This window comes from Monomorium pharaonis, chromosome 8 (genome assembly GCF_013373865.1).
Source record: "Monomorium pharaonis isolate MP-MQ-018 chromosome 8, ASM1337386v2, whole genome shotgun sequence".
Classification (NCBI taxonomy): domain Eukaryota; kingdom Metazoa; phylum Arthropoda; class Insecta; order Hymenoptera; family Formicidae; genus Monomorium; species Monomorium pharaonis.
In genome coordinates this window covers 19,304,394-19,314,736 of record NC_050474.1, presented here as the reverse complement: position 1 = coordinate 19,314,736, position 10,343 = coordinate 19,304,394, and the positions used below count along the sequence as shown (strand labels likewise).

The 10,343-nt window shown below is 37.9% G+C and overlaps 3 protein-coding genes across 4 annotated transcripts; 1 reads left to right on the top strand and 2 right to left on the bottom strand.

Annotated features, from left to right (window-relative positions):
* Positions 1 to 465: 465 nt before the first annotated feature.
* Positions 466 to 7,389, top strand: LOC105838103 (fatty acid-binding protein, muscle). 2 transcript variants are annotated; one of them, XM_012683395.3, is made up of 3 exons: positions 466 to 723; positions 5,060 to 5,331; positions 6,904 to 7,389. In XM_012683395.3, the coding sequence occupies exons 1-3, from the start codon at positions 648 to 650 to the stop codon at positions 6,955 to 6,957; spliced, it is 402 nt and encodes a 133-aa protein (XP_012538849.1). In that variant the 5' UTR covers positions 466 to 647; the 3' UTR covers positions 6,958 to 7,389. The 2 variants fall into 2 exon arrangements, with proteins under 2 accessions (XP_012538849.1, XP_012538848.1); XM_012683394.3 differs by lacking the exon at positions 466 to 723 and adding an exon at positions 3,964 to 4,216.
* Positions 7,390 to 7,514: 125 nt separating this feature from the next.
* LOC105838100 (cell cycle checkpoint protein RAD1) lies at positions 7,515 to 9,425 on the bottom strand. The gene is made up of 6 exons (XM_012683390.3): positions 9,303 to 9,425; positions 8,846 to 9,096; positions 8,556 to 8,774; positions 8,180 to 8,374; positions 7,806 to 8,081; positions 7,515 to 7,640 (listed from the first exon to the last, which is right to left on the bottom strand). The coding sequence occupies exons 2-6, from the start codon at positions 8,945 to 8,947 to the stop codon at positions 7,611 to 7,613; spliced, it is 822 nt and encodes a 273-aa protein (XP_012538844.1). The 5' UTR covers positions 8,948 to 9,096; positions 9,303 to 9,425; the 3' UTR covers positions 7,515 to 7,610.
* LOC118646899 (zinc finger SWIM domain-containing protein 7-like) lies at positions 9,251 to 10,308 on the bottom strand. The gene is made up of 2 exons (XM_036290813.1): positions 9,960 to 10,308; positions 9,251 to 9,566 (listed from the first exon to the last, which is right to left on the bottom strand). The coding sequence occupies exons 1-2, from the start codon at positions 10,084 to 10,086 to the stop codon at positions 9,283 to 9,285; spliced, it is 411 nt and encodes a 136-aa protein (XP_036146706.1). The 5' UTR covers positions 10,087 to 10,308; the 3' UTR covers positions 9,251 to 9,282.
* Between the last annotated feature and the right edge of the window lie 35 nt (positions 10,309 to 10,343).

The window sequence follows — 10,343 nt, the reverse complement described above, 5'->3', positions numbered from 1 at the left end:
TTTCGTTAACACGCGTCACGCAAGTACAAGGAAGACAAATGGAGAATTGACGTGTCGCAAGAAAGACGCAGGCAGGACGAAAGTTACGCAAGAGAGCAGGTCGCGAGATAGGACTCAGCTGCGAATAAATTTCGCGGAGAGGGAAGCACTTCAAGCGGGAGAGAGAACGTTTCGCTCGTTGGGAGGGCGGAAGGACCGAAATGGAAGAGAGAACGAGGGGCTAAGAGAGACGGAGCTGGTTAATAGACGAGGGAGGGAGAAAGGGGGGAAAAGGGCGGCTCCGCGCAGGGAGAAGGAAGAAGTCTAGTGAGAGGGAGCGCGACCCCCGACGTCTATGTCGATAGCGGAACAAGCGAGCGACAAGTTGCGGCGCAGCGGGTGTGGGACGAGGAAGGAAAGATAAAGATAGAAAGGGAGAAGAGAGTTCGGGAAGGAGAGAGGCAGATAGATGAACGGCCCGGGGAGGCGAGTTTTCGCGCTCAACGCTCTTCATGCCGACGTTCAGTTCGGTTCTCGTAATCGTGCCGTTCAACCAGGAGGTGGTTCAGTGGTCTTCCGACTTGTATCGACTAACGTTCCGTCGCCGCTGATCCCCTAATATCTCTTTCCTCTTCGTTCTCCACGTGTCTTCGCCTGATCTCACCACCATGTCGAGCGAGTTCCTCGGAAAGCGTTACAAGCTCTACAGCAGCAAGAATTTCGACGAGTTCATGATCGCGCTTGGTACGTAAACATCGAACATCGCTCTTGGCACCGTTTCGACCGTTCAAAGTGCATCGGAAATGTTAATTTAGACTGCGAAAAGCTTGACGCACGACACAAGTTATTCAAGCAATTATTCTCCCGAAATAATATTATTGCGATCGATTATAGAAACTGTTTAGATTCAAAATCGACTCGACTCGCTCAAGAATTTTTACCTGACCTATACGTATCGTTGAACGTTCTCAGCAGAGAAAGAGAGAGAAGAGGTCATTATTAAGAATTACATTTCTGCTAAAACTTTTTCGCCATGTCATGCAATTTAGTTTCTTTCGCGGATTACTTTTTTGCCGGTACAGACGAATATCAAATGTTGCGCAATATTTAACAAGTTTCTTCCTTTGTCATTTTTCTACTGCAGTTTCCCGAAGGCCTTGGATTATATCATTCTATGTTTAGTTATATTAACCGCGAATGCCTCATTACGTTAAATACGATAAGATTGCGCAGTTCTATTCATGACTGAAATTTCAGAAGAAAACAACCGTACTGCTCTAACTGACAAGGAATAATATTTATATTAGCTCGCTTTTCGATGTATAATTCACGTCGAATTGTCATAATATATTTTTATACGTATGCACTTTAAAATATGTATATTATTTATATAATATATATGCAATAATTATGAGTGGTCTAAATAATAAGAATGGTCTTAAATTAATTAGGTCATTTTCACAATTATCAGTACATATATTTTTTATACAGTAAGTACCAGGCAAAATACCTACAAAAATACGGAAGGCATTCAGTTCTTAGGTTTGTTTTTTATTCCTGCACTGCTGCACTGGTGCAATAAGTTAGAATAAGACAAATATATTTTTTCTCGTTCTAATTTATTGCACTAACTGGTGCAGCAGTGCAGGAATAAAAAACAAACCTTTAGTTACTCCAAGCATTCCTCATTTTTCAAATGTAATAATGTGCCCTCTGCTTTCTGTCTTTTGTTTCTTCGCAGTGTTTTATTGAAACTAACAAGATAAAAGTTGATGAACTCCAGGCAAGAAACACGATTATTAATAAAATAGTGCACGAATAAAAAAAAAGAGTAGGCAAAAAGCGAGAAACAGAAAGCAAAGAGCATATATATTGTAGATTAGTGTCTTTACGCGGCGCTTAAAATTATAAACATTCTCTTCATGTTTGTCAGTTCTTACAAGTTATACATTGTTGTGAAAAATCGCTCTGGACAATCTCATTCAGCACACTGGCAGCATAAATCTTTAATGAATCTCCAACCCATTACTACTACCAGATTGTAGGGAAGATAATTGAAAAATCGTTAGGGACGCTACACGGTAAGACATTGACGAGTCCATAGAACGCAAAAGGAATCGGGCAATGTATCGGGCAGTGCCGTGTAAATTGCCTCTCTTACAAAACGTCGATTACACGCATTACGGGCGAACTGTGTTATTATCGTCGTGAGATCTGTCGTTAACTTCGTTTGTGCGTTCCGTGCTCGCGTGGCCGGGACCGGCGTCAACGGTAATTTCATGTGCGTGCACGGAACGTGAACAAATACGCGCACGTGACTAATATATGCGGAAGGTGCGTGTGAAGAGCCGCGGGCAAACACCGGGAGGAGCTCCTCGCTCATTCACGGAACTTTTGCGAAAAGCGAGAAACAAAAACAAGAATAGAGAATAATACCGATATTTACAATATATAGAAGGGAACCTCTCGATTCGGCAGCTTGTACATAATTTGTGAATCTAATGTAAATTCGATGTAGCCTGTGCCTATCGTACATCAACTTCGCCAAGGGTTAATCGGTTAATTAGCCGCTAAACTCGTTTGTGCATCAGCGAGATATCAATGAGGAGCCCGGGATGTTAATCAATTTTAATACGTTAAATTACGCCCCCTCACCTCCGTGCAACGACCTGACCTCGATCTTAATTCCGACCGCCGTGTGCCGCGGACCGTCTGATTGCGGTCTAATTTAACACTTGAATTAATTTATCAACGCGATTAATAAATTCTATAATTGTCAGTCGAATCACGCGGGCGTGCGCGTCCGGCGCGGTATACGAAATTTCGAGACTACGGCCTGTGTCGGTCGAGCGTCGTGTTTTTTTATAAGCAAATCGAAAATCGCGTTAAATCCGTTCGTGGAAGCAGAAGCACCTTTGGACGCACAAACACTTGTATTTTTATTTTTTATTTTTTTCCTTTTTAATTACTCTTATCGAGACCAATAGCTTTATCTGCTTTATCTGATGTTTATTGATTTAAATTCCAGATAAAACTAAAGATAATGTCACATGTAATTTCCATTGCATGTTTTTTTTTCTTTTTTTTTCCCCTCGAATAAAAGTAGAACCCGTCGACTGATGGATCAACGGGTTCCCCTCCCCTCCCTCCATCCCTCCCACTTCCTCGCCCGAAGCGTCGTCGTTACGGTAATCCTCGGCGGGAGAGCGACGGTCTGCCGGAAATTAAATAAGAGAGGCGAGTCTAGACGCGCGACCGTCTTTCGCGCGCGGAAAAAAAAAAGTTTGCGGCGTCTGTCACACTCTCCCGAGAATCGCCGCTGTCTTAGCGACGCTGAGATCGATAAGCGGACACACTTGCGTGACTCAAACGCAAACTTGTAACTTCGTTATCACCTGGCGGCGACAAGATAAGAATATATCTTCGGGTTTTTTTTTTCCTTTCGAGGTCGAAAGAACGTTCGTTTGTCGTCAAGCGCGATGGCGAGTAATCATTATCATCATTATCATAAGACTCAATCGAGCCGGCTTATAATCGAATAACAATTGTTTCCTCGCAGGTAATCACCCTCTCAATGGCCCCCCGGAATAAAGTAATCGTGACTATTGTAAGTCATGGATTTGTTAACCAAATGAGCGTTCACGTAATCGCTCCCGAATGACAAATCGGCTGTCACGCCGTTTCATGGATAAACCTCGATTTATAGCAGCGATCGATTGCTTTCGAAAGCTACTGAGTCGCGGAGTAAATCGAGATTCGAACGCTAAACTACTGTCCTAGTTGAAAAAAAAAAAAAAAAAAACACGTTACTGTAAAAAGATTTCTAACTTGGAGTAGTCGCTACTTTTTATCTCGCCGTTGGTTGAGGCGCCGACCCACATGTCGCGTTTATTCGTAACGGCAACATGATGTCATACCGGGATGATAATTCGCGAATCTATAAATAACGCAAATGGGTAGGTCAAACTTCAAAGTTTACTTCTCTTGTCGCGGTTTCCAACGCGGATATACATACGCTCCGCGATAAAGCGCTTCGTCCTACCTACGATATAAAGTCTAATCAATCGGCAGAAGCGAGGCATAGCGCATGCAAACCGGCCGGGCCGTTATTCAGTCCCGTTCACGCAGTCGTCGGTGAAAGATCGAACCATGTCGTCCGCACTACTAACCGGTATCCTGGGCAAGCGTTATAAGCTCCAGTTGAGCGAAAAATTCGACGAATACATGAAAGCTTTAGGTGAGACGAGATGCACATAATTATTTTTTTTTCCGAAAATAATCGCTTTCTGATCGACAGCTGTCTGATGAACCTTCACGCGGAAACAAAAGTTTTGCTGAAGTATTTAAAAAATTCAATTACAGATTCGAAAACAATTTAGTTAGATTGTCAGAATAATGATAAAAATTATACTCGAGCGTAATAAATGAAAAAAAAAAGATGTAAGTGGCTTATATAATTATTTGAATGAAATTGTTTTCAGATCTGCATTCGGTTAAATTTGTACTCGAGTAAAACCCTTTCTTTTTCATGTGTACTTTCGCGTATGAATTTTTTATAAACAGGGGAGAATCGATTTTTCCGGGGGAATGTTGAGGATTCTGATACGATAGGAAACAACTTGCTTGAAAATAAACTTCAAATGTGCCGGCAGATAAAATATTTATTTTCCATCTAACTTGAAGTGATCTAGATAGATACATAATTTAAAAAGGGTTATACCAATCGAGTCTGACACACCATAGTGCACACTCCTCACTAATTACGATTTTATCTTGCTCGTATGTTCATATGTCTAATCTCTTGTGTATCTTTAATATTAGCTTGTGTATCTTTAATAGAACTTAAGTGGCAACTTGCAAATTTACGAGTATAAGAAAAAAGTTTTTATACATTTTTTTTTTAAGGATAGCTCGCAATTAGATCGCGAGGCATTTTCGCCGAGAGAAGTAGCAGCAATTAATAAACGCGGAGAGACGAATCATCCGCATGATATAAATACATCCGGTCGATTAGAATTTCATATAGGGCTTGACGATAAAAAGCGTATACGACTTTAAAGCAGCTTACGCCTTCTTTCAGGCGTGGGCATCGTGACGCGTAAAATGGGCAGCAGCGTCAGCCCCGTCGTCGAGCTGACGGAGAATGACGGTCTGTACACCCTGAAGACGACCAGCCCCTTCAAAAACAGCGAAATAAAATTCAAACTTGGCGAGGAGTTCGACGAGGAGACCCCGGACGGTAGAAAGGTGAAGAGCGTCTGCACTCTGGAGGGTAACAAACTTGTGCAGGTGCAAAAGGGCGAAAAGGAAACTACGATCGAGAGGGAATTCTCGCCCACGGAGATGGTAGCGGTAAGTGTGTTTTTTTCCTGAAGGAAGATTTCCTCCAAGATTCCCGGATAGATTGGCTTGTCGGATATCTGTCGCCTGTGCACGATAAAGATGATGAAAATAAAATATGTGTAGTTATAATTGTTACTTATCATTATTTCTTGCAAACATGGAATACACTACAAATTTTATAGTTTTTTTAAAATTAATTTTTTACGGCGGATTTTTTAAAATTAATGAGTAACTTAATTGATTCGTTGATATTTAAGTTAATTTCAGTTTTGCATCATAATATTTCATCCGCAAATCAATTGCAATCTTTATCGATTAAGCTGGCTATTTATTATTAATGGTATTGAAAAAAGTTAGGAGCAAAATCAACGCTGATCTTTGGGATCTCGGGTAAACATTGACTAAAAAAAAAAAACTCTTGATTCTCTATACCTGTCTTATACCTGTCTGTGTGATAAATTCGTGAGAATCCGATTACAGATTGGCAAACTTGTATCTTGTTTCTCAAAAACGATTGGAAATATCATTAATATCGATGTACATGATAGATGAGGCTCATCTACAATAGTCGCACAGGCCGCAACATGTAGCAGTCGCAAGCATAATGTCGCATGTCGTTTGAATGTCGTTACAATGAGTGTCTACTAATAGTCCCAAAAATTCAAGCAATCATCTTTTGATTCTCTAACCAAACGCACATATAAAGATACTAAATTCAAAAATTGCAAAGTTGCAAAAATTATAAAATTAATAATAGTTGCTTATGGTCCATTGTGTTGCGGTCGCCTTGACACTGAAGATTTTTGCGACTATTGTAGACACTCGTGTAGCAACATTCAAACGACATGCGACAAACTTTCTTGCGACATGGCTTGTGCGACTATTATAGATGAAGCTTTATACAACAGTAAACTTTAAACAATTTAAACGTGTACTTTAACGCAGAAAATTAATGATGACAAAAATTACCTATTGTACTTTCAGAAAATTTGTTTAATGGCTATATTTCTTCTAAACCGATCAATTTTTTATTTTCACGTGATGTGATTGCTTTAATAAATGCCCCAGCCTGCGAACTTGGACGATATGTAACAGAACATGAGTTATAGGAATGACGTTCAATGGTATTGCATTTATCACTCGTGCGTGCATCCTTCCTCTCCAAGCACTTGAACTTTGATTCGTGTCGGGTGATGCGGGCGCAGGAGTTGCCCGATTAAAGTACAAAAGCTACGTGAAGGAACGCCGCACGCCGAGAGGACGATCGTTGCACGAGCGGCTAATGTTATAATGATTCGTCAAATGTCCGGCCAATTATCGCGTGCGCTCCTGTTCGTGACACGTACAATTCTACAGCACCGAGGTCCGAAACGGTGCCAATAAAGATCCATTGATCTGTCTGACGATACCGTGTTAATACCGTGAGACACCGGCGCAAGAATAATTCCCGCACTCTTTCTCTCTCCCTACTTATAGAAACTGCTGCTATTAATAATTCCGAGAGATTACCGTTGCGGCGGAGATCTCGTATATTGCTATCAAATATTAAACTAATATTACTAATTCTATTTCTTGTTGTAGACTATGAAGGTCGATGACATTGTCTGCACAAGGGTATACAAGCTTCATGAATAGGAAACAGTTACCAAAGTCCAAGGCGTGCACAACATCACACAGATGCTTCTAAAAGTGTTCCGAGAAAGTGTAAATTATTGTTTGAAAGCTTATTTGAACGTAAATATGAGTGACGATGTATAATATTGGATTACATTTATAAGCTAAATATTGTAAAATTCATGTCAAAGTGCAACTTAAAGAGTACATACGTTTTTTACGAAATTACACGTATTTGATACGTGTATGCATTTATAAAATGGATGTATCAAATAACAAACAATACATAAATTAGCCATCTGTTGTACGCACATTGTATTTATGTATTATGTAATGAGATGTAATACCGTCAGCGAATTATGTTCCATATACAGCGGCATATCGCTGTATTATCCATTCTACAAATAATGTTTGCTCTTTTTTTCTACGAATAATGAAATACAATTAAAAATATACGAGTTTTTCATTTCCTGACTTCTAATTTCTTTTAAATATATATATAATGAAATAAGATTCTTCTTTTATTAATTAAAAAAAAACATGTAAGATATAAAAGAAATTTAAAAGTGTCAATGAAATATATACAAAATATTTAAATATTTATTAAAGTAATTTTTATACATGGATCTCGCCATCTAGGTATTCATTTCTGACTTGATGTGCATCATCACTGTTTAATCATCCATATTAAGTAATGGAGATATCTGTAAAATAGACAATTCTTTTGATGACTAGATATTGCATTAAAGTATCGTAAAGTACAACTTTACAATACTTTTATTATACAAAACTAATTGGTACTAAATTAGCGATTTGTACAATTGTACAAATGAGTGATTGTTTGTACAATTTATCATGAAAAATCTTACGTAATATTCCATGTAACAAGTGTGCCCGTTTTCGGTTTTAATCATGTACTGAAAACACAACAGGCCGGCGTTATTGGTTCTTAGGGAAACCTTGTTGGCGCACGATAACGCTTTCATCGCCGGTTTAATATGCGCTAGTTTGAAATTTGACGTCGCCGTTGACACACATTGAAAGGTATCTACTAAATCACTATCGTGCGGCAAGTCGATGTGACATATGCCGCCTAGGCCCTCCGTGCTAATTCTGAAGAAGGGCTCTTCTGGCGATAAACGTAACTGGAACGTAAACGTTATATTTCAAAGAAACGTATAACCACCAAAAGCAAAATTTCTTGTTATCTTACAGCTTGAATTAAAATTAAAACGACTTGTACCTCGACTAGTTCGCTAGTCGGATCTAACTCGGCCATGACATCTTTCAGTAATTCCGTTTGCAATACTACTTTATTAACGACATTTTCCGTTTCGAGATGAAAGTCTAATAATGTGTCTACTTCTAAAGTTTTTAATGAGCAGTCCGTTATGATCCCGTCTTCTTCAATGATAACGCTTACGGGATAACCTGTGCCCTATAATAGATAATGATGATATCGAAATTGCCTTATATTAACAGACAAACATTTTCAGATATTTTTTAAATTTAATGTTTCAAAAAATAAAAGTTTAATCAAAATTTAATTTTTTTTGTTTGGACTCTAAACTTATTTAAAATAGTTAAGAGTTAATATGATATTAAGATGTAAAGTTTACTTTGTAAAATATTTGCACTACGACGGAATCCTCTTGCGTGGTGGGCCAGAACATACAAAGGCACTCCACTAATATGTTTAGACTCAACGAAAACGTTACGTCCTCCTTTAATTCAAATTCATCGAAAACTGTAGATGGGATATATGCACTGGCCTGCATACATTTTGAATCTTCAACTGTGATTTTCAATCCATTTTTACTACCGAGGCAAGTAGCTATCTAAATAATATCGTGTCTCTCTTGTCATTATAGAAAACACAAATATATTCTAATATAAGCATTCTAAGTACCTCCTTAAAGTTGATAGCTTTTAATAACTGTGTTACAATCTTCAGATTTGTCAATCCTATTTTTGCAATCAGTATGTAGTCTTCTGCATTAGAGGGCATCATGTTTATTCGAAACCTGGTATAGCAATAAATTATCAAATTGTTTTTGTGTTAATTGTTGGTGTAATAACTTTCCGTTATCAACACTGGCCAGCCAAGCTGCCAGAACGTGCTTACAAGTGAAAGTAGACCGTTCTGTTAGAACCTGATATCTGTAACGTTGCAAGAGTCATGTATAAGAATTTTGTTTTATATTTAGAGGCATTTTATATTTTTTCATTAATTATTTTATTATTTTTTTCTAGTTATAGAATTAGGAAAAGATAAAAAGTAAATTAAACTAAAATTAAAGTTAATCTACATTGATGGAAACGGTCTTTATTTCAATATGTAAAATTTTAGAAGACAATACTTGCACTGTTTTCAGATAATTTATTCACATGGATATACCTAAAAGCGGCGCATGTACAATAATTTACTTCTGGAAAAAGTGTGTACAATGCTCCAGAATGTCCCTTAACTTGCATCAACCAGCTGGCCTCATTAGCACTCTTGCATGGCTCTGTTATAATTGCATTAGTAGTGGAAATTTGTGTCACTCGTCGTTGCTCGTATAAATCTAATGCTCTTTCAAACGTTCCATCAAATAGCTTATATAGTTTTAATAGATTTTGATCAGAAACTAAAAATATTTATCATTTTGTCATATTGATTACAAATATTTACATTTACTAAGTACTAATTTGGCTTGAAATTTACTAGATCTTTAAAGAATATATGTAGCTGCACTTTCCAACATTTCTTGCTTTTGGTAATTTTTCAGAGACGAGGAAATAAAAATTAATACCTTTAATAATTATAAGGTAAATCTTTACCTCAATATAAAATTTAAAAAAGTAAATAATAAAGAAAATTTATTTATTCATCAGATTTTTTTCTATTAAATTTTAAATTCATCTATATTGTGTCATTGTCAAGAAAACGTAATAGGCACGTTTTTTTACATTTGAAGCTAGGAAAGTGAAAGAAAACGCAGCTGTACCGAGACGTCAATTGATATAATGGGCCACATTACATTTTTTCTCTCTCTCAAAATCGTCGGCTGCTTCCTTCAGCACGTTTTCCACGTAATTTATATACTTCTGGTCATACACAGTGGGCAATCGAGAGCCGGTATCCGCTACCTGTTGATCCGAACTCATTGGAACGAACGAAGATTGCGATGCTGTACTTCAATCTCCGCCAAACAGAAACGTTTATTCGTTATCATCCCACGATTCTCTTGTGCTTTTATTTTTAGAGCACAATATTTGAACTACTTGTTTTCTATCAAAAGATATCAGGATGTCGTCAAAAGATTCGTCAATCAAACGTGATCAAACGATTACATGCCGAGAATTGTTTACATCGGGAATTGTAACCAAAACCAATTGGCACGATGGCACGCATCTCGCAGTGG